This window comes from Oryzias latipes, chromosome 8 (genome assembly GCF_002234675.1).
Source record: "Oryzias latipes chromosome 8, ASM223467v1".
Classification (NCBI taxonomy): Eukaryota; Metazoa; Chordata; class Actinopteri; order Beloniformes; family Adrianichthyidae; genus Oryzias; species Oryzias latipes.
Genome location: NC_019866.2, coordinates 1,113,312 through 1,139,304, shown reverse-complemented (window position 1 = coordinate 1,139,304; position 25,993 = coordinate 1,113,312). Strand labels below are relative to the sequence as shown.

Sequence of the window (25,993 nt, the reverse complement as noted above, 5' to 3'; positions counted from 1 at the left end):
GTGAAGATATGAGCTGAAATGTTGGATTTGATTGAATGCAGATGCAAGATAAGATAATGACCACTGAAGGCTGGTTTCAAATAAGTGCAATTTCCCACTAACTCCCATGTTAAAAAGTCAACTTAGTCTGGTGTCCAATACGTCTTTAGGCTTTATTGTCTATTCATGAAGAGAGTAGTTACAGATTAACTAGATTATTTTAAATTCTAACACCGCCTGACTCACCATATAAGAAAGAGATCATAGAAAATACGAGCAACATTTTGATGAATTTACAGCGATTTAAAAAAAGATTTAATTTTTAAAAAAAGGCTGATATTAGATTATAATAGGAATGTGAAATGAAGAATGCACGTTTTGGTAAAACACTAATCTGGAAACCTCGTTGGCTTTTATATCACAGGTTAAGAAAAGGGACGAGATAAAAAAAACTAAAACTGCTAGAAATGTTTTTGTCTTGATTTTTAAACAATACGTCACCTGATTCCTATGTTGTGAATAAAAACGTACAAATATTGGGTCAGACTTTAGAGAAAAAAAACTGAAGTTGTTTGAACCACTGCTGCAGCAAAAATCAGACTTTTAGAATTTAAATGAGCTTAAGTTTGTCACAGTGCAAACGTGACCAAGGTGGAGTCTCACCTAAAAGTCCCACTCCGATCATCTATCTATCATCTATTCTCAAAGCATTTCCAGAGGTCTTTTCATGCCGATTATGAGTTGTTTTTTTTAGCTAATTTTCTTTAAACTGTTGATTTCTAGGACATAGTTTCTGCAGAGCAGCAGGAGTTCATTAGAAATTGCCCTCTGAGACTGTTGGTACGGAGTAACACCACCCTCCTTTCCCTGTTGTTGATCTGTTTGCACTTTCTCCTGCTAGCTTACAGCCCCTCAAACCCCAACCCAACATTGGTGATCAATATTAGATCTATCCAGCCCTAGAGTTCTGATCCAGATTCCAGCTCAGACGAGGAAAACAAAGACGTTCATGGATCCGTTTGTCTGCATGTTGACGCATCAGTATGGAGCGGGGAGCTCATCTGCTCCTGATTCAATTCAATAATGAAATACTCAGAAATGTGGCTTTCAGCGTAATTATCTTTTTCTATGTCATCCATTATCGGAAAAATGCCACAAGAACATGTTAAAAACACCAAAAAACTATTTTCATCAAAGTGGGTCTTGAAGCAAATAGAAAACAAGAGAATCTTCACAACTCCAAGACATGAAAACTGAGTTATTTTAATCCCAGAGACAGTTCTGCTTAATCAAGTCAATACAAAAACACAACTGGTTAAAAGAACGTCCGACATAAACGTATCTATACATAATTTTATACTAAAGCAACTGTAGTGAAGTAAAAATGAAAAACGTAAGAAAAAGTAAAAATAAGACACACAAAAATGAACACAAATCTATCAGTCGAGGACATGATAGACGTTGAAATCTTGGTACGGATATCTGAGTATTTTAAAAGGACATTTTGAAGCATTTTATCCCACAGCTATTGGGATTTGGGAATTGGGAATTGGGAATTCTTAGAGGAAAACGAGAAAAGCATCAACTTTTTACAGAGAAGAATAACCAGTCATTACTGAATCCTACCGTATTGGTGTCTTCCATATAAACTATGTCTCATTAGCTCTTGGGTGGTGAATGAAATCCATCAGGTACACTGACAGGTCCAGAGAAGATACCATGGGCCTCTTATGGGTTTACGGTCAGATCCTGAACACGCCACAGTGCAGCAAGAGCCAAACCATAGATAAGATCAACTATCAGCGTGAGATGATGAATTATGAGGCATTCAAGTTCAGAAGACACAGAGATATGGCACAGAGGAACCATCATTCCTCTGTGGTTCCACTAAATCACACATTTCTCATCACCGTCAAACAAAGACCGCTGGAATATGTGAGTGCAGTTAATGAGCTGCCTGGCTTGTTTGCAGCAGAACTGCTGTGTAAAAGTTAATCGCACCGTGGTCATCGGCAGAGTGATTTAGAAGGTGATTAGAAAGTTCCACTTGAATGGTCTTAATAACAACAAAAAGGTTTTTTCATGGAAGAACTCTCAACTTTCTCTGTAATGAGGCCATATTTCCTTTGTGTCGTCTTCACAAAGTTTAACGCCGCAATTAAACCAAGATAATTGGGCAAAAGAAAAACGTGAAAAAGCAGTTAAAAATAATCAGGCATCTAAATATAGTCCAACACCAAAAAAACAAAAGCTCAATGTGAGCCCAAGGACTGGTGGTCAATTATGAAGCTATCCCTGTTTGGAGGGACAATCAAGGGCTTTTTATACCTAATGTAGACTTTCCCGAATCAAATCTAAGATGACATGAGTCGAGCATTGGCTTTTAGGTCATTGGAACACTGACTCAGACCGACTTGAACCAATCACTTCTGACTGATGTCGTCTGGCTCCAGCATGGCGGCGTTCATTGCTTGAAAAAATGGCGACTGAACGGACTTACTTTGATTGGAGCTGGATTTAGTCCATTTGTTCTAAGATGATTTGACAAACGGTACACAAACGTTTACAGACGATTCAGAAAAACAGAGGTTAACAACGATAATGTTAGTTTGTTATAGTCGGGGGTTCACATCCCTTAGATCAAGACCCCCAACCCCTCTACCCGCCCAAAGTCCTCTAAGCTGCTTTGAACCTAAGGGTTTGCGACATGATGTGTCAATGTGAGGAAACAATCCCGGATAAGGGTCTGCAGAGCTACACTTTCCCTCGTGATGTCCTTGACGCTGTTTAATGGAAGCATGATGCATGAGTGTATCCCGTGTGCTATTGAGTAAAAAACAAGCCTCCACAATGAATCATTCCGTTTATCAGGCCGCACTAAAATTGCCTGAATAATGGAAATCCATCACTTATTCCCCTGTGACCGCTGGATCTCCTTGAACAGTACTCGCTCATCTCAACCCTGCAACGGCGCCATGAAAGCGTCCACTGCTCTGACACGACTTCCTGCTGCTGCTCAGCGCGGACTCCCCCCGTGGATCATCGCAGCTCTAACTCTTCCTCCTGCTGCGATAATCTCCCTTAAACCATCTGCACTGGCCCTGATAGCGGCTGCGCTCCTCCTTAGCGTGCAAATCAAACCCAGCTGTGGCGCACAGCGGCGGGACGGTAGCCGGAGACGGCTCTGCTCCTTAACCACCACCGTTGGGTTCACCAGTTTCCCCGAGTCTGAGTCGATCTGATGTTTGACCTCTCTGCAGAACGGGTCATCAGGAATGGAACCAGCAGAGGGAACGGTCACACATGCAGACACGGTCACTGCACGTCCTTTAGCTAATTTAATGGATTCGGTTGTTTCAGGATGACTGTATTTCTTTAATTAAGACGATCCTCTCAAATGTGATAAACATCTTTGAAACGTCGCTGAAGCATCAAGAAGTTGTTGTAGCTGAAACGCACCGATCCCCACAGGACTTCTTCAGAGACGCTTGTACCTGTATGCTCAGTTAAACCCAGATGGAGGCTTTTCTTCTATTTTTACCCATCATGAAACCTGTTTGCTTCCATCCTTCCTCTACTGCTAACGAGGTGCAACAAGCTCCAACACTTCAACAACCGCAAGAAGGAGACAGGCCTTCAAGGTCAGAGAAACTCCTACTGGAATAAATCTTTATTAGTCAGTTAATTAATCAATCAGTGCTTTATTGGGGAAAGTGACAGGGTGGGTCATTGTGGAACTTTTAGGGGACAGACAACAACTATGCCATTCAAATTAACTTTATTTGAACAGGCTTAATAGAAAGCGTGTAATTGAAATATCTGCATGAAGTCAAGCTGTGAAGAGTGCAGCCTCAGCATAAAACCCTTCTAAGCTTGTACGCTGCATTGATTTTCCATCACTTCCCTCATACTGGGAGAACCATGCATCAGCCATTAAACCGGACTGGCTGCCCAGCGGAGGAGAATGGACCCGCCGCCACCCGGCGAGCAGCTGTGACAAAGACGCAGCAGGAAAATCCAAGAAGAGAAAACTTTGTCGAGGACAATCAAGGACAGAAAGTTGAACTGAGGTCATTGAAGTTTCTGATCAAAACCCAGAAAGACCCGACAATTTTAGAGGGGCTTAATCTTTTCGATCAAAGGCCCACCCTGCACCCTGTCCTCCGTTACGTAACGGCTCCTGCTGACTCCCTCTCAGAGCCAGGAAGTCGGCACAAATCCAGGACACGGATGGAGCTTCCACTCCAGAGAAGAACACACGCGTCAACAGTAAAGTCATCAAATGATTCTGTCTGGAGCTTTCAGGACTCGCAACGAGGAACCCGGATATCTGAGGATACGATGTGAAAACGCAGAAGTGGTGACAGAAGTGTTTATCCTGCAGTCGTTCAGGTTGAAACTCCAACATGGCTTTGCCTTAAAAAGAAGTTTTGAAATGGTAGAACTTTTATTTGTGCTTTAAGTGTGTCTGTGCAGATTCACCAGAAAAACTCTAAATACAAACATAAACATTGGTTGCTTTTCATTTTTAGTCCCTTCTCTCTCAGCATTTCATTTGTAGTGAAGGTTTACCACGTCTTTTTGACCAACAGATGGCACTAGTCTTCAACTCGGCTAAATCAACTACAACAAAAGCAAATAATTATAGATTATTAAAAAAAATCTTTACCCTGGTTAAATTCAAACATCCCACCAGCTTTAGTTTGAGTTATTCCAACAGTTGTCCAACAATTGCCTAAAAACACCAACAAAAAATATAATTTATAATAACCTTGGGTGCAAAGCCTCATTGTTACGATGGTGTTGGGCAACTGTGGAGAGGAAAACTTCCTCCTGCTAAAATGGTAAATGGCGTATACTGATGCAGCACTTTTCTACCTTACTTTAAGGCCCAAAGCGCTTTACAGTTTCAGACCCACGGCAGCTCCATAGTCTAACACTGGCACCAAACCTTAACCACCAGGAGCAATGTGGGATTCAGCGTCTTCTTTTCATGAATCAGGACGCTTTGACACATGGGCAGGCAAGCCCGGACCCAAACCTGCGGTCCTAAAAGCTCCTAAAAATGTAACGATCTACTCCTTCAGAGTAGGAGGCTGCTGTGGAGAAAGTAGCAAAGCAGTAGATTAGGGGGATTTATGACTTCACTTCTGCTTCACTGTTGACTACTATGGTAGGGTTAGTAAACAGGTTTTAACAAAGCTTACAAATGAGTGTCAACTCCAACACAAACAAGTCAACCAGCAGGGCAGCTAGCGGTTTCTGTTTTCTGTAAAGTGCAGTCATGTTTACTGGGACAGATGTTCTCATTCCTAAAAATACACCACAATCTGTGGTCCACCGCCAACGAAGCACCCAGACTGCTGCAGATGCTCTAACGGGAGAACACCTGCCAAGACGGTAGAGAGATTCACACATGGATGGTCCAACACACAGTAAAGCTGTGGCAGCTTAGCTGGTTCTGGTGAGAAAATGGAATGAAGCCATAATGGCAAAGTTTCTGAAAACTGATGATAGAGAAAAAACAGCCAAATATCTCTAGTGTCGCATAAAAATAAAGGCTGTAACTCCTGTCCTGCATTTTTTTGGACCTGCAAGGACCAGTTCTTGTAATTTGTGTGCTGGGAAAGCTCATGGGGACAGCTAGGTCCAGTCCCAGTATCCAGGGACCGGCTGGGTCGATACCACTCTGTCTGAATCCCGCCTGTCACCCACGCAGGGATTAAGGCTCTTCAGACCAGCGCCATAATCAGGCTGCTTTCTCATCTCTTGTCAGGGACTAAACCCTAAATATGTAGTGGCTGCCTGTTGCATCAGCCCATCTGACTGCTGTGGAAGCAGCAGGCGGCCTGCCTCCCACAGAGTGACCCGGCCCGGCCCGCTCACAGCTCCACTCACATCAGATGGCTTCTGCAAACAGGTTCTCACTGAAAATGGGACGATTCTTTATCTGTGTGGTCTTTTTGAATAAAGGAGACTGTAGATGACATGTAAAAACATTTACACATTGAATGTAATTAGAGAGAGAACATAAACCACTAAACTGTTGATGCTGAACTGTAGGAGTTTATTCTTTAATATTTATCGACTAACAAAGATAAATCTGTAGATTTATTTTATACGGGCATTTAAAGGTCTAAGCATCTTCCTCAATTGTTTGTTTTAACCATTATTTAGTCAATCCGTCTGTTAAAAAGTCACTATTGTATTATGTGTGTTGGTAGATTGGCACCCCCTTGTGTAACGACTACTGCGCTGCAGGAAAACATGACAAATGTTTCCAATCAGGAAAGACAGAGTGCATTATTGACCCCAGTAGGGGAAGAAAGTGCAGTTTTTTTCAGCTCTAAAGTTGGCTGCTGACTCAGTGAGTTTTTGGTTTGTTTTCCCCTGAATCTCCCATTGACCACCAGGACAACCTTGTAATGGAGGTCAATGGGAGTAGGTCCCATTTTTGTCTTGTGCTGTTCACTTTGCTTCTTTAAAAAGTATAGTTTTTACTTTTCTCAAGCTTTTTCCAAAATTCTTTTTGTAAATACTGAACTGAAACTGTGGGTTTCCTTATCCCAAACAAGCCGAGTTGGAGCCAAAGGTCTAAAGATTTTTAGGTTTCCTCAGTCTGAAACCTTCGTCACATGCACCCATTTGGACGGTTGACCCGTACGACGGGTGCATGTGACCTTTGGATTGTCTGGACGGAGCACAGGTGTGTCTGCAGTTCCCTTAAGGCTCAAGAGACGCCATGAAAATGTTGTACGTGTGATAAGTGTATCATGAAGTATTCATCAAGTTATTAAAAGGTACACACACTTATGACGTACGGGTGACACACAGTGTCCTTTGGGAACACTCTAGTAAGGTGTGAGTACTGGGTACTTAATGACGGCACTCGAATGCTACACGTACACAGTGTGCACGTGAAATGCATGTGTCCGTAGGATGACTGTAAGACGTCCACACAAACTATACTCTGACTGTCTAATTTCCTCATTTCTAACAGCGAGGAGCACGCACGGATCACGTGAACAGTACTAACACGCGTTGGAAAAAGGAAAAACCTGTACGACACGCCTGCAGCTAACCTACTCCCCCCTTACGTGTTTGTCCAAGTGTTCACTGCAACCTGTCGCCCGCAGCACGCCTGTAGGAAAAATGTTCATGGATATTTTCTCTCCAGGGATTCACTGAGCGCCGGACGGCCTTGATATTTCATGGAGTCACCTGTGTGACCCCAACAGGTCTGACCAAGGGGCTCAAACCTATACTTTACAGAAAACAACAGGACTGCTTCAAGGATCCACGGTTGAAGTCTCTGACAAGATAGAAATGACCATTTCCATAAAAACCGATTGTTGCGTCTGTCGTCTGCGGTTCAGGAGGAAACCTGGCCGCGACTCCCTTGAAAAGAGGTTTTTAATCTGAATTGGACTTTCCTGGTAACATTAATTTCCTATTAACATAAAATAAAAGGACGATTGTGTCAAATGGGGCTATAGGTGAACCCCATCTTTCCTTCTGTTGTCATGGTTCCAGCTCAGGGATTTCATTGTAATTCTTCACATCATTTTGGTTAAATTAAAGTGAAGACGGCAAACGAACAAAACAAGGAGGGCTGGATCTTCTTCTTCCCAGTGGAGCTCTCAGTGGCGGTTCTACCCTGAATTACTCCCCGGGCGAGGCCCTCCTCTAGCGCCCCCCCCCCATAGAGTCACTTTGTCCATTTATTGTAACTGAAAATACAGTTAGGAAATATTTAATAAACACAAACAATCTGAAATAAATATTATAAACTACAAATCACACTAATAATACACTAGAATAAATGTAACTGCAGCACTAAGAACAGAAAACACTAACTAAAACCTAACCTTTGTGGCCTTCCTGATGCAAGCTTGTCAATAACGTCATCATATTAAATCTGCTCCCCCCCTGAGTGATTGATACTAACAACAGCAGGTTAGTGAGTTGCTCCTGAGACATTGGTGATCTCAGGTATGACTTGATCAACTGGAGTTTTGAAAAGCTAGCAGCAGCAGCAGCAGCAGCAGCAGCAGCAGCAGCAGCAGCAGCAGCAGCAGCAGCAGCAGCAGCAGCAGCATGCTACCATCACAGCTTATTTAACATTATGAACTAATATACAACAATAAAACACAACAAAAACTTTGTGTTACAGCAGAGCAGACAGACACACTAATCATAACTAATGTTACAAGTTAAGGCAGAGCAAACATTTAAGAATAAATATCTTAAAAATTACGTTATTTGCAATATTTGGGCCTACTTCAGTTTTGGTCATGATAGACCAAACAAGAGATTTTTCCTCTGCAACGTTGTTGTTGTTGTAGGGCAGGTAGCATTCGAATTTAGAAAACGTGCATCTAGCTATGCGATAATAACCTTTTCTTTGTCTGTTTTCTCCTCTTCTTCTCTTTTCTTTCTAAATCGGGCTCCAGCTTTGACCTTTTTTCTCCATATTTCAGATGTTTTTGCATTTAGCATAAATGTCCTGACATAGGTATCAAGTCTGTCGACTAAACCAACTGTCATCTAAGTGAAGAATTTTTTTTGTTTTCCCATTTTTTATTTGAAATAACCAAAAAAGCATGATTTATTTATACTTTTTTTATACCCGCAGCCCCCCCCCCCCCTCCCGTTCGTCAAACATTTCCAGCAGGAGCGCGTGCAGCTGCACCCAGGGGCGCCAATTCGCTACATGGCGGCGCAATTTTTATTTTTATTTTTTCATCAAGCACTGAGCCGCGGCCCGCGACCGTTGCCCCCCTCCTGGAAGAAGATCCAGCCAGATTTGCGCATGCGTTTTGTGCTCCGTGCTCACCTCAGCCTGCACCCTTCACCCCGCGCCCCCTCCCTTCTCCTTCTCACACACATTTGCGTCTACTTCTCAAAGACAGGAGGGAGCGCAGCTGCGGGGCGGGGGCGCCGCCAGGTTTCAGGCTGTTACAAACTCTGTGATATAAGTAAACCAATAGTGATGGATAAAGTATTTTACAAGAGCTGAACCGCTGGCGCCGCCCCTCCGTCATTTTTCCGCCCCGGGCGATCGCCCGTATGGCCCGTGCCTAAAACCGCTACTGGGAGCTCTGCTTTGAGATAGGAGCACCGTAAAAGCTCATCTAAAATTTATGACAAGGACTTCTTTCCAACCTTGTTGACTAAGATGAAGTGCATCGTTTTTGTAACACAAAGGTAAGAGCAGGGCTCATTTCCCCTCTGCGTATAGATGCTTTGAGCCCTCCACATGTCATTTGATCGTGTTTGTGCCACTTTCGCACGTTCTGAACATCCGTCTCCTGCTTATTCATAAATCACTCAGCAGCGTCACTCGGCTGAGGAGGGATTTAGAGAACGCGGCTGGAAAAAGATCCTTTTCAGAAAGATAAAGGTCAGGACAATATATCATAAAAGTTTATCTTTCCAGCTGACGTTCCTGTAAATTACTTAAAGTTTGAATCTTGGGAGAACATGGGGGGGGGGGGGGGTCTGAGGGCCAAATGTTGCAGCTTCACTCAATTCTTTAAAGATGGGGGGGGGGGGGGGGGGGGGGTCGGCCTTTTAAAGGTTCAAGCCGTAAGTGTAAGCAGTTAACTATTTCAAATGACTGTTCTGGTTTTTGGGGGCGGAGCTTCTAAACAGATCCTCGTGGCAGGTGAGATTTAGTGTTACATGTTCATGTCAAAGATCCACTCCAATGAAAATGGTGTTTCTAACATGTTCTTGTGGCATTTTCTGATGATGGAGGACTTGTATCGCATTTTTCTGAGTATAAGTCGAGGTTTTTGCATAGTTTGACCATGGGAGTGACTTATCTGTGATTTCTTTTTTTAGACAAAAATAGGCTCATATATACAGTGTTTTCTGACCAACAACTGGTTGCCCTTTAGCAGTTGTTACCCAGTAACACTGTAGGTATGTGTACCATTATTTACTACCGACAGCAACACAGAAGAATACAAACATGGAGGAGAATCTGGTCGTCCTCCTCCTGATGACTCCTCCTTTATGACATTTTTCTTATTATTTTTTTTGAATCCTCAAACTAATGCGGGACAGGAAGTCATCAAACTGGGTCACAGGGAGATGGAGGTACGGCTAAAAGCGCCGTCATTCAGACTGAATGATCTCACGAACCCAGACATGGACGCCTGATTACCGCTGCTTCTGTAGAACTCTTCAAAATAAAACTGACCTCTCAGCTTCCTCCAAGTCGTCCGTGTATTGTAAATAAGACATATAGTCAATGCTTCCATGTAGTGATGAGGCTAAAATCATGACGACAGCTCCTCCCACACACGACGGGAGTGTCTAGTGTATGAACACATTTTTAGACGGGCATTGAACATAGTTTGACCGCCGTCAAAAGAGACAGCGGACATGAATTTGACGTGTTAATGGCATTCGGTGTGAAAAGGTTTGGCAAATTTGTTTAGAAGCATTTTACTTTTGTACCCAAAGTGAGACTTATAGTCCAGAGCGACTTATACTACGGAAAAAACAGAATTAAGAAAATTAAGCTTACAATTGCATTTCTGAGAGTTTCTTTATTCTGATGGTTGTGAATCAGGAGCAGAAGAAAATATATCGTATTTGTGACGTAGAAAATACATTGGGCGTGGCCACAAGCTCCCAGCTCCGCCCCATTCTGATGTATCCACCTGGAGACAAACAGATCCATGAACGCCTTTGTGTTCCTGGTCTGAGCTGGAATCTGGATCTAAACTGGACTAATGTGGTCATCCCTTTGTTTAAATGCCGTCTTAATATTTTTCCTCATGAACTCCTGCCGCTCTGCAGAAACTACGTCCCAGAAAAAAAACAGGTTTTAGGATTTTAGCTAAAAACTGCATAGTCATAACCGAAGGGCAACGGGGAACACTATGACAGTGGTGAACCTTTAAAGACCAAGGTCAGGAAATGTTTGGACGGTCTTTAATTAAAATGAAGCTGAAGGTTTTTCTCGGCCGGTGGAGGTTTTTTTTTTAGCTAATTGCTTTTAGCAGAAAAAGGGGCGCAGAGCCGAAAGGCTCCGAACTGAGCTGTGAAATCGGGACATACATCACTGTCGCTGTTCAAAGTTAAAACTCGGCTCGTTCCAAGGACAAAAGCCTTTTCCCGTCAGACGCTCAGGCTTAAGCAGACTCTCCTCCTTATGCCGATGGAAACTTTCTATTCAGCACAGGTTGGTGTCAGCGTCCAGGGGTCACACGTTCCTTCCAAAACTGATTTAAGCCTTAGACACGTCACCTGTACGGGGGTTGACCCACACAGGTGACACATGTTCTGGGGTTGTGCGGGTCGCACAGAGGAGCGGCTGCATCTTAAGGGCAGCACAGGTGTGTCTCAGTTCCCTTGAGGCTCACCTGAAGGGATGCAGATGGAAATGAGCTCTGAGAGCTGCAGACTGGTACGGAGCATCTTCCCTTCGGTTAATGCTCATGACATGGTCCGTGTCAAACAAACTAAATGAAATGAAATAAATCAAAAATGTGTTTGCAACTATGTTTCTTAATCCAGACTTTACAGAACCGCAGAAAGTCCAAATCCAGGCGTTTAGGAGATGAAAACTTTTTGCAGTCATTTACATCCATATCCAAACAAAGACACTATTTCTGTCAGAGAATTCTGGAGAAGCTGATTTAAAAACTGCCCTGATGAAGGAAGTGTTTTAGGACTTTCTGTTTGATGGTGACTTCACTTTGAAAGGAGGTGTAATAAATAAAGGTTTGGAATCAAGAATCAAAACGGCGAAATTTCCCATCAAGAACTAAAGGTGAAGGCATCAACCACGAAAGACCCACTCTAATGAAAATTGTGTTTTTGGTGGTATTAAGATGTTCTTATAGCATTTTTCTGATGAGGGAGGACACATATAAAAAATTTAAAATTGCATATCTCAGTATTTATTTATTCAAATCGCAGTGAATCAGGAGCTGATGAAAAAATACAGTTGGAAAAAGATTGTATTTGTGACCTAAATATGCTAGACAGGCTGGATGCTCCCTGCTCAGAGCAACAGGAAAGGGGAACAGGGGGGTGGGGGTTGCTTCATACCAACAGTCCCGCCCACAACACAGAGGGGGATTTCTAATGAACTCCTGCCGCTCTGCAGAAACTACGTCCTAGACAACGACACAGGTTTCGATGATTAAAATACCACTTTGAAGACCTCGTGTCTGGAAAAGCAAAGCGCCGCCGTGAGGTTTCTCACCCCCACCCCCCCGCTCACGGCTGCATCAGACGCGTGGTCCGATCAGCCGGAGCACCGAGCAGGTCGGGCAGAACTTTGTGCGACGGCTGTTTGAAATGAAGATCTCACCAGAAACACTCGGTATGCGTCTGCTCTGGTCACCGGGCCCCAGCAGGCGTCCGTGTCGTTGAACTTCACGCCTCCAGCGCTGCAGGAGCGGTTTCCGCTGCACGGACACACAGGCACAGGGTTACGACCAACAAAGGAGCAGTGAGGACACGAATGATTCCTGGTGAATTTGGTTCAGTAAAAGCCTGGATTGTTTCGCTCGTTGCAGAAATCCCGTTTGAATGAAGGAGTCACACCATGACTGCCTCCCTCCCCGCCTGACGGGCAGGAACGATTATGGAATATATAGGTTTTTCTGAGGAATTCAGACGCGAGCAGCTGTTTGAGGGGAGGGGGGACGTTTCAGACAGACGAGGAAGAGTGCGTGAACTGAAACTGACGACTGCAGCGGCGTAAATCTTCCCGCCTTAAACATCTGTAGCCGTGCTCGCCGTACGGTGAAGAGCGCAGGCGACGGGGAACGCCGTCTGAAGAAGCAGATGGTTTCAGAAAGGATGAGGCAACACAGTGAGTTATGTGGAGCAATTAACGCCCACTTAGACTCACCTGTCAGAAAATCCCAGGATTCCTGAGTCCATGTGACAGAGATTTACTCCAAAATAAAAGCTTTGTGTGTCGTCTACAGGCTACTTCACAAGTTGTACATTTGTATTAAATTCTTTTGGAATTTATATATAAACTAAAGGGAGAAAATGCAGGTTTGAAAGCTTCATTGTTGGATGAAAATGAAACTTCAAAGGTAAGAATGGGCCCAAAAACAAATAAAGAAAGAAAGAAATGATCAAATTTGACCATAGATGAAGGGAAAACAGCACAATAACCAAAAAGATATGTTTGTGAGAAATGCCAGCGCTCTGCAGAAACTATGTCCCAGAAAACGACACAGTTTTTGGGGGATTTTTCCTAAAAACTGCATCATCAAAATTAAAAGACCACACTTTGAAAACAGATCAGAAGACGATCAGAACTTTAAATGATTCTGTTTGTAGTTGGAAAAACTGAAATTGACCTTAAAAAAGGTACAAAAATGATGAAGACATTTGATATTCAGAGAAAAATTATTGGACGTCTTTTCCTTTAAAAAGAATATTTTCTTCCTCGTTGTCATTTTTTCCTCAACATTAAAAAGGTTATTTAGGCTCCATATTTAAAGACCCTTTTTTGTTTAAACCAATATAGACGGAATTAAAAGAAAGCAACGTTACATAGATCATTGGGAACTCTTTGAAAACACATCAGAAGATGATCAAAGTGGGACTTTGAACAACGCTTAAGGAGCAGCTTATAAACTGTAGAATAAATATACAGTGTTTTGTGATCATTAAGTTATAGAGAATGTTTCTGTTGTTAAAGTAAGCCTTAATGGCCGACGAAGTGTGCATTATCACTTTTTAACGCACGCCGTGGAAGCCTTCGCTTTCGTGAAGTGCGTTAAAAAGTCTTCATGCACACTTCGAAGGCCATTAACCCGCTTATATCATGGTCACTTATAAAATAAATAAATAGTACCGTAAATTCCGGACTACAAAGCGCACCCAATTACTAGCCGCACCCACCCATTTTCACGTGTTTAACTACTTTCATACATACACAAGCCGCGTCGGGAGTACAAGCCGCATGTTTTAGGCAACATTGTCATCCTGATAAATCACGTCCTGACTCCCAGAGTAAGTGTGATTTATTAGCACACAGTGGGTGGAGTCAGCTTTGCCTCAGGCTCATGTATTTGAGTTTATCTACATCTGCCAAACAGCATGGAACTCTATTCTGTTCACAAGTTCCTCAGTTATGGTTTTTTTTATTCATTTTTTTATTTTTTTTAACTTATTTACAATCTAGGTATCATACATAAAATTACAAACAGTAACCATATAATCAACATTACATCCCTCAGTTATGATGAGGAAATTTACATCCGCGATCCCCCATTTCCCATGAGTCTTAGGGGCTAAAGGCGGGGCCAATGCCCGGCTCGCCATACTGTTGTACATTTTTAAGAATGAGCAAGTACGGAGCAATAAAGCAGCGACGACTGAAAAGTGCGCGCCTCAGCGCGGCGCGTGGGTCAGAAGTTTCCTTCCACCACAAACACTGTTGCTCCGCGGACGCCTCGAGTAAGCCCTGGCTGCAGCCGGCAGAATGGCTCGACGCCTCTGCTCTCCGCGCGCTCCTTCCTATCTACTCCGACAGCTCTGGCCAGGGCGGCTTCAAGGAGGAGCGCTTCGTCCCCATTGCGCCGGTGAACGGAGCAAATCGTGTCTGTGCAGAGCAATCAGACTTAATACTGTACGTTTTGTGTATGAGGGGCGGATGCGTTGTTACGTGTGGGAGCCATCAGACTGCCATCAGCCCCGCAGCTCTATGTGATGAGCAGCAGGAAAACATGTCTCCAGCTCACACGGAGGCTGTGAGCTTTTCAATGCAAAACTCCGCTCAGTCCTTAGAAACCGTTAACACGACCACGTCAATTTGTGTTTCCAGTCGTGTCCCGACAAAATAAAGGCTGATGTTATTCTCACATATTTACGTGCAGCCAGCCGAGTCACTATGACTCTGAGGTAAATTCACTCCATGCGCTGTTCTCTCCGTCACGCAGCTGACCGGCTTTTCCAAACCCGATGGTGATGGTGGATTTTTTCACGCTGCTTTTAACGATTGCTTTTAACTTGAAAGCTGCATCATATTGTAGTGGCGATCACATGCACGTTGGGTCTAATGGCACCAAAGGATTCTGGGATGCGGCCGGGCATGCGTGTTTCGTTTGGTTGAACCATGACTGAAGTGTCTAAGACCTGAAGTCAACTCCATGCTGTTTGGCTGCTTAGAGGTGTGTTGAAAAACAAATGACTTGTGCTTGGTGTTAGATAGAGAATACAAACCATTCACTGTGTCCGAAAATGCGTACATGGCGGCCGCCAATTAAAACCATAAATTAGCCGCGTCACTGAATAAGCCGCACGGCTGTAAGCGCAGGAAAAAAGTAGCGGCTTATAGTCCGGAAATTACGGTAACCTGTTTTTAGTCCTTAATTCTTGTTTTTTCCAATGTGGATCGCTATATCACAAAAAGTGGACTACTTGTTACGTGGTGCACGTAACAAATAGTCCGCGTTGCGCCGCACCACCGCTGCAGTAAAGACTCAGCGATATAAAGTGATATATATAAATGCTGATCATCCCGATGGGTTGAATAAAGCATCAGTTCAGAGAGAAAGTTCTCCTCTTACAGCTTGTTTTTGTCCAAATGATGCAGATAAAGGTTTTTTTAAAGAAGCCGGCGCAGTGATACCAACATTTAAGCTAGGTGCCCGAACTTCTTTTATCACCGTGCGATTATCCTGTGGTATATCACTTTTTAACGCACACCCAGCAGCCAATCAGAATTGAGATTTCACCTGGACCATGGTATAATGATGGTTTAATAAAAGTCTACTTTAAAATGTAATAAATTAATTTTTCAATAAAAAAACCGACTTGATACTCTATGACCTTCATTCTTATTTACTATTAAAAAAAAATCTAATTTAAAAACGATACAGCACAATAAAAGTTGTGACAGGTTTGTTAAAAGTTTAAAACCGCCTGGACCTTTAGGTTTAAATCTTTAACCATCAGAACTCATCAAAAGACGACCAGGAGCGTTTCTGCCATCAAGCTTCTCCTGGGATCAACCAGAGAGTCCACAGGAAAACAAACAGACCTGCAATAAAAGCCCGTCTGGCAGCAGGTCGACGGCGCCGAAGGTCCAGGGAGGCGACCGGGCCTGAAGGCCTCTGTCAGCACAGCTTTATTGTTTTGACCAAACGCCATATGAGCAGAGAACGAGCACGGAATACCAGAACCGGCCTGAAGTTCCCACCAGAACACCCGTAACCACAGCGAGCAGCGCAGCCAAGAGGAGAGGAGGCGTTCTCACCAGGCAACCTCCATCAGGGAGATGGGCACGGCGGCGGCGTAGATGGCCAGATCCCCGTACAGGTACACGATGATGCAGATGTAGAACATGTTGACGCCAACTGAAAGACAAAATGATTAAGCCATGAAGGATTCTGGGTTCTGAAGGAAGATAAGATCAATGGGTGACAAACAAACACATTTTTCATTTTTGCAGCCGTCCAAACACTTCAGCGTGATTTATCGCTGACAGGCCTGAATGTCAAACCTCGCCGTCTGTTATTGAAATGCACGCCCACGCATATCCCCCATTACATCCCAACATTTGGTTTGCAAACCTCTTTGTTTTACCGAAGAACATTAATGACATTAATTAAAAACACAAATGGCTCAGCTGGAGAAAGTCTGAGTGGCCGACCCGGATGGAGAGCGTTCTCCAGCGGACAACGGTGCGTGCCGCACATCAATCATCCTCCCGGATCCTCAGACCCAAGTTTTAACCATCCAGGCCGACCACTCCGCTAATTTATCACAGGGAAAGAAATTAGAGCCAGGCTCCATTAAAAAGCGATAAAAGCTGACAGATTTGTGGCTCCACGGACCACGCCGTTTCCTGAAGGGCTGAGGGTGGCGCCAACGCAGCGACATCACCATAAGGAAGGCGATTATCAACCTTTCATTCAGCAATCAGAGGGGACTGCTGGGAAAAACCAATGTTTGCAGATAATTCACTCCTCAGGAAGCTACTTCTTCGTCTCTTTTCCCTCATTCAAGCGCAGACAAAAGGCATGAATAACTCAGCTGCAGATAAAGACATCCTGTTCTCTGTGCAGCTGTCAGTTAGCGGCAGGTATCTTCATGGCCACGAGGCAGCAGGCCGTCACGGCGCTGTAACTAATATCCCAATCACCCGGAGCCACGGGCAAAAACGCTGCAGAATGGGTTTCCGTGCTGCAGCGCAGCGTTTCACCGAGAACCCATTTCCTCCAACCGACCTGACAGCCGACACGACAGCGAGCGCTTCTACTCTTTCAGAGCTCGGGAGCCAAGAGACCAGTCAGAACCGCTACAGAAACGGACCAAAAAACTGAAGTTCCCTGAAAATCCCTGAGGTGGGTTCAAGTCATGGAAACAAGATACCGCAATAAAGCAATGTTCCACTTTTCCCAGTCACCCTGACCTCATCGTGGTGTGACCACTTAACTGATGGTTTAGGTACATCTCTGCACCAGTGTTCCCATTACAGCAGTATTCCAGTTCTGCCGTGTGGCGTTCTCAGGATGTTCTTGAACATAACCCAGCATGTGTGGCGCCTAAACGTGGCTTTTTGAACACGCTTTTGTTCACACTGTTCTGGTCGCTACGCGATACTAGCGCATGTACTCAGTTGGAAAAGGGCGTGGTGTAAAATGTCAAAGCAGTGCAAATCTGGTGAATCTGGTTTTTCTTTCACATCTCTATTCTGATAAAAGAAATGTCATACAATTCCTAACCCAAATAATAAAGGCCCTATCTTCTTCTTCCTCTTTCGGCTTCTCCCATCAGGGGTCGCCACAGCGAACAAGTCGCATGGTAAACTTGGCAATGTTTTTTTTACGCCGGATGCCCTTCCTGACGCAACCTTCTCAACCGGGCTTGGAACCGGCACGGAGGTGGAGAAGGGAACAGGGAGGCAGCCCGGAATCGAACCCTGGTTGCACGGACGGAAGGCGCCGCAAACCAGCACGAGCTAAACCGGTTCCCCAAATAATAAAGGCCCTATAACATGCAGAATCAATTTAGTGTAATGTAATGTTCACTCCTCACTAGAAACGATCTAAAAGTGGTATTTGGATCCATTAACGCATTTTCTGAGTATTCCTCTGAAAGCCTGCTCTCTGAGCACCAGCCCCTCCCAATCCAAAAAACCTATGAAGTGATATTTATGGCCCCACGTTGCAAACAAATCCTTCTAAGTCCTTCAAGGACTTTTTCTCTTGCTTTGAAAAAAATATAATTTTGCGTTTGCAACACAAATGTTTTCACATGCGTTGTGACTCATATCTCACCTTTTTCCCATCTTTGATTTTGCGTTCATAAGTTTCCGTTTAGCTTGACAAATCTGCCATCTAACAGCTGCTGATTGGTCCAGATTCCAACCAATCAGGTGCCTCTGTCTCGTATTGACATTGCTTGGAGGCAGACACGGACTTTGGACTTCGTATCGGTTCTGTTCCACCGGGATTCTGCATTTTTTAACCATTCTGGCCCGTTTCTGTCAGAGTAAAACCCAGAAGGAGCAGCAAAGCCACAAAAATAAAACTGAGTTTTGTTGAAAATGTCCACAGCAGAAAAAAAACGGCGGATCTCTGATTCCATCCAGCAATTTATTACGATTAAGACTTGTGTCTCTATCGATCTGTATTTGTATTGTTTTATTTTTATCAATAAATGTTTAAATATGAAGAGAAAATAGCATGTTGTAATGAGAATTTTGTACTTTTACTTTGGACAAAAATCACACCAGTTTTTTAAGATTAAGATAAAAACCGAGCGGGTTCTTACATTGTGACATCACAAAGTGAAGAACCGCCCCTTCCAGGAAGTGTCTGCACTCCCAGCTCCGCCCCCAGGCTAACAGACACACCCACTCAGAGGACCTAGCGGTGATCGCCCGTTTTTATATGAACAATATGCACATCCGTCTTTGCAAAAGTTCAGTTGTTTGTTTTCGTGGGCGAAACGCAGACACTGATGAGGCCGATGCTAGGATGACGTCATGAAATGGGCGGCACCCACAAGGAGCAAAAGGCGGAGCCTCAGAGATCAAGTAGTCTTACTTAAGGTAGGAAAATGAGCTGCGAAAATAACTCTTAATTTATAAAAAATGTGTTCTTTAGGGTAACATATGATCATCTACATGGATATGGTTTACTATAAAAGGCTTTTCACTTCTGTGAATGAAAAAGAACGACACCTATCCATCACTACCAACGAAAAGTCCCCGATTGGTCAAAAATCACTTTCAGCACTCGTTCAATGTCCTCACATTTTCTACACAGAGCCTGAAAACCGACTTAAGAATCATAAAAACTTGCCTAAAACAACAGTTTTGAGCATGAAAACCCATAATGTGCATTTACATAAACTTATTTTTGGAAGAGGCTCCTTGAACGCCTCCATCAGAAAACATCGTCCCAGATTTCACCTCATTCTATCCATCATGGGATAAGGCTGGCATGTCCAAAGCCCGGCCTGTAGGCTAAATGCAGCGGCGTTTAGACTCGTGTCAAATGTTAAACTGTTTTTAAACCTGCGGTTACTCAAAAGCTCTATTATCTCCACTCATGTCTCTAAACTTAAGTGAAAGTCTGATGAAGTAAAATTAGCGGCAACTAGGGAGACGAAAAGGCCATTAATGAACCAAACATTTAAATAAAGTTATCCACAGTAAGGATATTTGTTTTTTTAAGGCAAATTCCCTCCTTTCTGCAGTTTCCTGAAGATCAAATTGACTCCTTCAGTGGAGAAATAAAAGTCAAACAGAACCCGGTTCAGTTTCGGGGAAGGAGTTAAGCTGCTGTGAAGAACTGCTGTGCGGGGATTGCTCTTGGAATATCGATCCACACATTGATCCCGCTCCAGCATTATAACACGCCACTGACACTGAAGCGCCGGTTTACAAGGTTGTGGATAACAGAACATTATGGAGACACAAGCTGGAGAAAACCCTACTTTCATCAAGTCTGACATTTAAGCAAAAGTCGCTGAAGCGTGGTCAAAAAAAAGCTCCAATTCGGGTTCTGATTAGACGGAAGGAAGGCGGCGCAACGCTGGAGCGAATTAGTATTGGCGACCACGCTCCTGAAGGACGGCACGTGTTGACAAATCAATCCCGCTGTTTGCTCAGCCTCCATGTTCCTCGCCGCATCATATCGCCGCGGTGAGATCGCCTGAGACAAGATGCTGATGCAAGGACAGTTCTCTGTTAGCGGCTGCCTCTCTGACTTTAGCCAAAGTCGTCCTTTAATCAACTTTCAACGCGTCGACGTGAAGGTTGCAGCTACGCGTTCTGCGGCGGTGCAGATAAACCCGCCCCATCAACATTCCTGTCAGTGGCTGCAGGTCAGGCTGATGCCAAACCTGTGGCCTTCTTCCAAGCCTGCGTACAGCTGCTGCCACGTCAATTTCAGCTGAAGACGTCCTCAGAGAGCGCCGCTCCAGCAGCAGGACGGGCGCCTTTTAATTACATGAAAAGGACAAAGGAGCGGCGCTCAATCACTTCAGCGTTCTATTATCTGTGGAGAATGGGGCGGCGGGGGACGACATGTACATCTAACATGAAATCGTGTCCTTTTTTATGCATTCCTGCATGTTAATCAAACACCCAGAGGATGCATCTGTCAGTCCAGCCTCGGCCTCCGTCTTCCCTCCTAGGACAATAAAGTTTTTAAACTCCTTTATTGCCATTAATTTAGAGCGAGTTGTCACTTTTAATTTAATCAAACAATTGAATATCTTGAGACAGGGTCACATAATGACTATGAGAAAAAGGAAAAAACCATTAGCCCTCCCGTGTTTATATGTGAGGGGAGTAACACGCGTTTGAAGTGTGATGAACATGTTATCCACTGAAAATAATGGATGTGGTCTTTTCATGATCTTCACATGTTTATTCATGCTGTGGACTGTTTACACTGCAGTCCCGCCCCAACGTTATTAAACGGGGTCGGTGAGACTGAAACCACTTTTTGTGTCTTTCTTTCTTGGGTACCCACACATATTTTTTACTGTTATAGCAGTTTATTTCTGGGGGGGGAGTTTGGTTTGGATTAATGGGCCGAGGCCGATACGGACATGTCGCTTTCTTTGGGCATCTTCACTGATTCTATGAGGGGGGGGGAGACAATAGAGCAAAGGACACTTGGGATGTAATAAATGTAATTAATGTTAGAAAAAGCTCTACAGGAGGTGTGTTTCTCCTGTTTCCGATTGTTATTTGATTCTGTTAAAACATTACGTGAAGAACCAAAAGTCTTGATAACATTCAATAATTTAAATAAAGTAGTGTTTGTTACAAACTGATTTTTATAATACCGTTTCAAAAATGCCACAGCAGGACAGGTTTAGGGTTTATATTTTGGTTTATGTTCTTCTGTTCAATCAGACGAAAAGATAAACAAACAGGACATTAATGCGATTTTTGTGTGAAACCATAGAGGTCAGCTTTACATTAGAAGCTGGTGAAGGTCAAATGCGCGTTTGTGCATTCCAGCTGTGCTCCGTCAGGACCCGGAGCGCGCCGCGCCGCGACACGTGTGCCTCAAATTCATCTCCGCTCAGAAACAGCGGGCAGCATTCCCACCGCATGGGGGGAGGGGCGGAGAGCTCATCTCCTTTACTGCGGATCGATGTCTCCTCGCGTGTCGCGCATGCCTCGCCGTGGGAAAAGGTCGCCGGCGGAGGCTCTTGTGTGAGCGGGCAGACAGATGGCGGCGCACTGCAGCCCTCGCCGCACACGCGTGTGAGCGTGCCGAGTGCTCCACCTGCTGTCGGAGCGCTGAAGGGGGACGCCGCAGACGGAGGGCCAGCGTGGTTGAGGAAGGCTCTGGGTTTCAAGGTGATCCTGCCTTCAGAAGGTTCATTAGCTCAGTCAGCTATCTGCAGCGGTGATGGTCCCGCCCACACAATGCGCCGCACAGAAACGACCGGCACCGCCGAGGATCCCAAACAGGTAATTATGACCAACGCAGATTTATCCTTTTATAATTACATTCAATTAAAGCGCCAGCAGCCTTCCTTTGTTAATGAGGACCGAACATCTGAGGTGAGGAATGATCCCATTAGTGCTGGAGGAGGAGGATGGAGCTAACGAGAAGCTCGAGGCACGGAGAACATTACCTTTGTTGAAGAACATGGACGCCATTTGGCCCATCTCGACCCGCTCCACGATGTCGAAATGATCGGCGTGACCGGACCTCTCTGCAGAGACATTACGGAAGACATCAGCAACAAAGACGGAGGAAGAGGAAAAAATCAGCTCACTCATGGTCCAACGATACTTCCTGATGCCGCTGATTTCTGAAGATCAGGAAATTCCAGACAAACTTCAGCCACACCAGAAGTTTCATTTCCACCTAAAACAGCATCTTCCCTCCACGCCACCGACTCGGCCTTCAACACTAAATCCCAGCGAGCAACAGCTCACAGCAGTGAAGAACCAGGTCAGCACTGCAGATCTATTTATTAAGTGGGGGTGAATTTCTCCTCTACGAGGTCAAAGTTCAAGTCTCCCCCCATCTTCAGAGTTTCCCGTCACTGTGGACGTTCTCTGAAATTCAAAGCAAACTGAAAGAATCTTCTTGAAGATCTACAGAGTTTTCTGCATTTGGCTTGGAGCAGAACATTGACTAGAAAAGCCTGAAGGGAGCTGGGATTCTCTGCGACGCTCCGTCCACCACCACGGACAGATTATTGGAGCTAACAAGAGGACGCTTGGAGATCAAACGTAGACATACTGCCATGACGTCCACTGACAGACGATGCCCCGAGTCTGACAGGTTCTCCAGAAGAACCAGAGTAGAACCGGCTCAGCAGCGAGACCATCCTCGACCTCGAACCAGGCGTCTCAACCTTTAGAGAAACCAACGTCTGATCTTCTGCAAAAGGCGGAAACTGGAGGCTGAGAGCAGCTGCTGGACTGTGGCTGCACACTGAAGCACAGCCTCATCAAGAAGAGACGGACGCCAACGGAGCTACAGCGCCATCATCAGCCCGCTATCAACACCGTATCAGGCCGAGGAAATGAATCTTCAAAGGTTAGCGTGAGCCTCCACAGAACCACAACCGCTCTAGAACCAGCATGAGAACCGGAACTGAAGGAAACGGAAGACCAGATCACGTTCTACACAGAAGTGCCGTGAATGGAGAGGACGACTGCTGCAGACAAGGTCTCTACCACACGACCACAGTGGACAAACCGGCCGCCGTCTCCCATCAAAGCTCAGTACTTACGGACAGACAGAATGGGCTTGGTTTCTGGTTCTGACCGACTCAGGTCCAGGCCGTCGTCAGAGTCCTCAGAGGTGGAGTCATTGTAGTCGGTCTGCAGAAGAGGACAGAGGGGTGAAGCACTGATGGAGCCGCAGAAACAAACACTTGTTTTTAGCGTTTCAACCCCCCCCATGTCTGTTGATGATGTGACATTGTGTTTGCCGGTGTGGCCTCCTTGAATGATTGGGGGGGGGGGGGGGGGTTATAAATGAATGGATGAAGCTCTCAACACCCCCCCACCCCATCGTCTGCAGATTCCTGCTGATCAAATGTAAAAAGCGAAGGGGGGGGGGCGGACTGGAGGAGCAGGTCAAAGATCTGAAGGATGGCGTTTGATGACGCGATCACTGAACGTTTGCAGTGGGCGGGGCTAGAAGATTAAAGAAATATCTTCTCATCGTCACCCAATCAGTGACATCCCATAATATGAACCTTTTCCGGCTTCTTATTGTGTTTTTACTTTTTAACATTCTGGTTTATGGAAATTACTTTTATTTTACGAAAACTTCACTTTTTTTTAATGACGTTTTGGTTTCTGGAATTTTGATTAGATTTTGAAAATGTCATGTTTTTGTTTTCTTTTGCTTTTTTGATTGTCGTTGTGAAAGTTTAATGTTTTTTGTTTTGTTTTTTGCATGGACTGATTTGTCGATTTGCACTTCAGGGCCACCGTACTTTTCTGATCCAAACCATCGACGGGTCGATCCGTGACGTCAGAGACGCTGCCATCAGTCACAGAAACGACCCTTCTCACACCGATGAAGACTCTGGATGAAGATGTTGAGCGTGATAAAGGTTTGTGACTAAAAGCCGAAGCTCCAGGAAAGCAGCATGAAGCTCCGTTAACGGCTGGAGACGATCCGTGTTCCTCCTGTTTCTGACACTGAAGCTGGAAGAAATGGCTAAAAACCCAGACTCCTCTTCATGCTTCCTCACTGAGATCAGAGGCTAAACACGCTCTTATTTTGAAAAGATTCAAAGACCAGGTGATTCTTAAAATGCTGGTTACCTGGAGGTCTGAGGAACCCCCCCCCTCAACCCCTCAATGTAGACTCAAGCAGGGAGACATAAAAGGCAGCAAATCCCTCCCGTTTCACTCCCCCCTTTGTTTTCCATTATCAGGAGGGACTCTGAAGGGGGGGGGGGTATTAAATCACGATTTCATCAACAGGAGCAGAACTCCTCCAGAGGGAGCCGGGGGCGTTAACCCCACCGACCTTTGCAGCGAGGGAGGGGCTGCGTCCATGTTGGAGGAACGAGAAGCATCTATAATCACCAAAAACCTCCAATAAAAATGAGAATTCAGAACCAGAAAGCTTCTCACTCAGGTGATTTTTTCTGACGTCCAACGATGGAAAAGGTGCATAAACGTCAGTGAGGCGGAAATCGGGTTTGACTCCCAGAGACGTAAATAAAAGTGACGCCAAAACAACATTTTTTATAAACCGGTCAAACGGCTGCAATTTACAAAAATCGATGGATTTTAAAGACTAAAAATAAACAACTTAATACATCAGCTTGATAAAACTGGAATAATTGGAAAACAAAATCCATATTTGTGGAATCAAACTGTTCTAATAACAGATTTCTCAGTTTTGGTGTAAAATTATATCAATTTAGAGTAAACGAGCTTTCAAAGAGCAGCTTTTATGAGCGTCCAGCATTAAACCTTTGGGTTTAATGCGTTTCCGTCCAAACCGCCCCCCCCACGGCCTCACCTCTTCCTGCTCCCTCCTCTTCCAGCGTAGCTGAGCGTTCGCCGCCGCCATCGCCTCGATCACAAACGTGGTGGTCATGTAACTGCATGGGGGGGGGGCAGACGGGTTCAGACTCGATCATGACGTGAAGAGCAACACTCGGCCAACGGCGGCCAAAGACGAAGACCAAAAGCTTCCTGTTGGGACAGGATGAAGACTCACCTCATGAAGGCCAGGAAGCAGATGAGCGCCAAACTGACCGCCCAGCCAGCCGTGGCGAAGGCTTTGGGCATCGTCAGAGCGCCGGTGCCCACGATCAGGTTGAACATGTACACCAGCCCCACCTGCAGAGGAAGCAACGCGACTCTGAACATCGGCGCACACGTCAACGGCACACAAAAAGCCAGCAGCATACGGGCGCAACAGCAACAACAACAACAACAACACAACCAGCGGTGGACAGGAGAAAACTATTGGTCAGAAACATCTGGATCATCCCAACATGTTTTACACAAACATTCTGTTAAGACCGAGGAGGAACTTTCTGGAACAGTCAGACATGGCGGTGATAGTATGGTGGTATGGAGCTGGTTTACCGGAATAACTGATCAACAGAATCATGAATAACTTTGGTCCTGATGACATATTTATGGGGAAGAGATTAGGAGAGGTGGCAGCAGAGATGAGGAGGAATGGAGGAGAAGAGTTCTGGTTCCATTATTTTTTAAAGGGAGACATGCAGAGTTGGACAAACGACAGAGAAACAAAGATGAGTCACAATGAGGTAGAGGAAGCTAAACTATGAGGACATTTGAAAGAGCAGGTGACGGATAGACTGACAGATGAGCTTAGACAGGAATCTCTGTAGATCCCCATGTTTGCAGATGACATTGTGTTCTATAGAAAAAGGAATGGAGCAGAGCTGGAAGTTTGCTCTGGAAAGGAGAGGAATGAAGGTGAGCTGCAGAAAGACGGTGACGGTGAGATTACAGGGAGCAGATGGGAAGAAGGGGGAGGACTTTAAGCTGCCTCCACTTCAATTATTTAGCCGTGGTTCT

General features: G+C 44.8%; 1 protein-coding gene across 2 annotated transcripts in view; it reads right to left on the bottom strand.

Moving 5' to 3' along the window:
* The window catches only part of tmem104 (transmembrane protein 104), a 48,432-nt gene that overhangs the window by 20,800 nt on the left and 1,639 nt on the right, over positions 1-25,993 (bottom strand). For both annotated transcript variants that reach the window (XM_004071131.4, XM_020705016.2), the window contains exons 3-8: positions 25,158-25,279; positions 24,957-25,038; positions 23,200-23,290; positions 22,087-22,167; positions 16,229-16,328; positions 12,314-12,410 (exon numbers count right to left, since the gene is read on the bottom strand). In XM_004071131.4, coding sequence (XP_004071179.1) covers positions 12,314-12,410; positions 16,229-16,328; positions 22,087-22,167; positions 23,200-23,290; positions 24,957-25,038; positions 25,158-25,279 — 573 coding nt within the window. The remainder of the gene's footprint in view (positions 1-12,313; positions 12,411-16,228; positions 16,329-22,086; positions 22,168-23,199; positions 23,291-24,956; positions 25,039-25,157; positions 25,280-25,993) is intronic.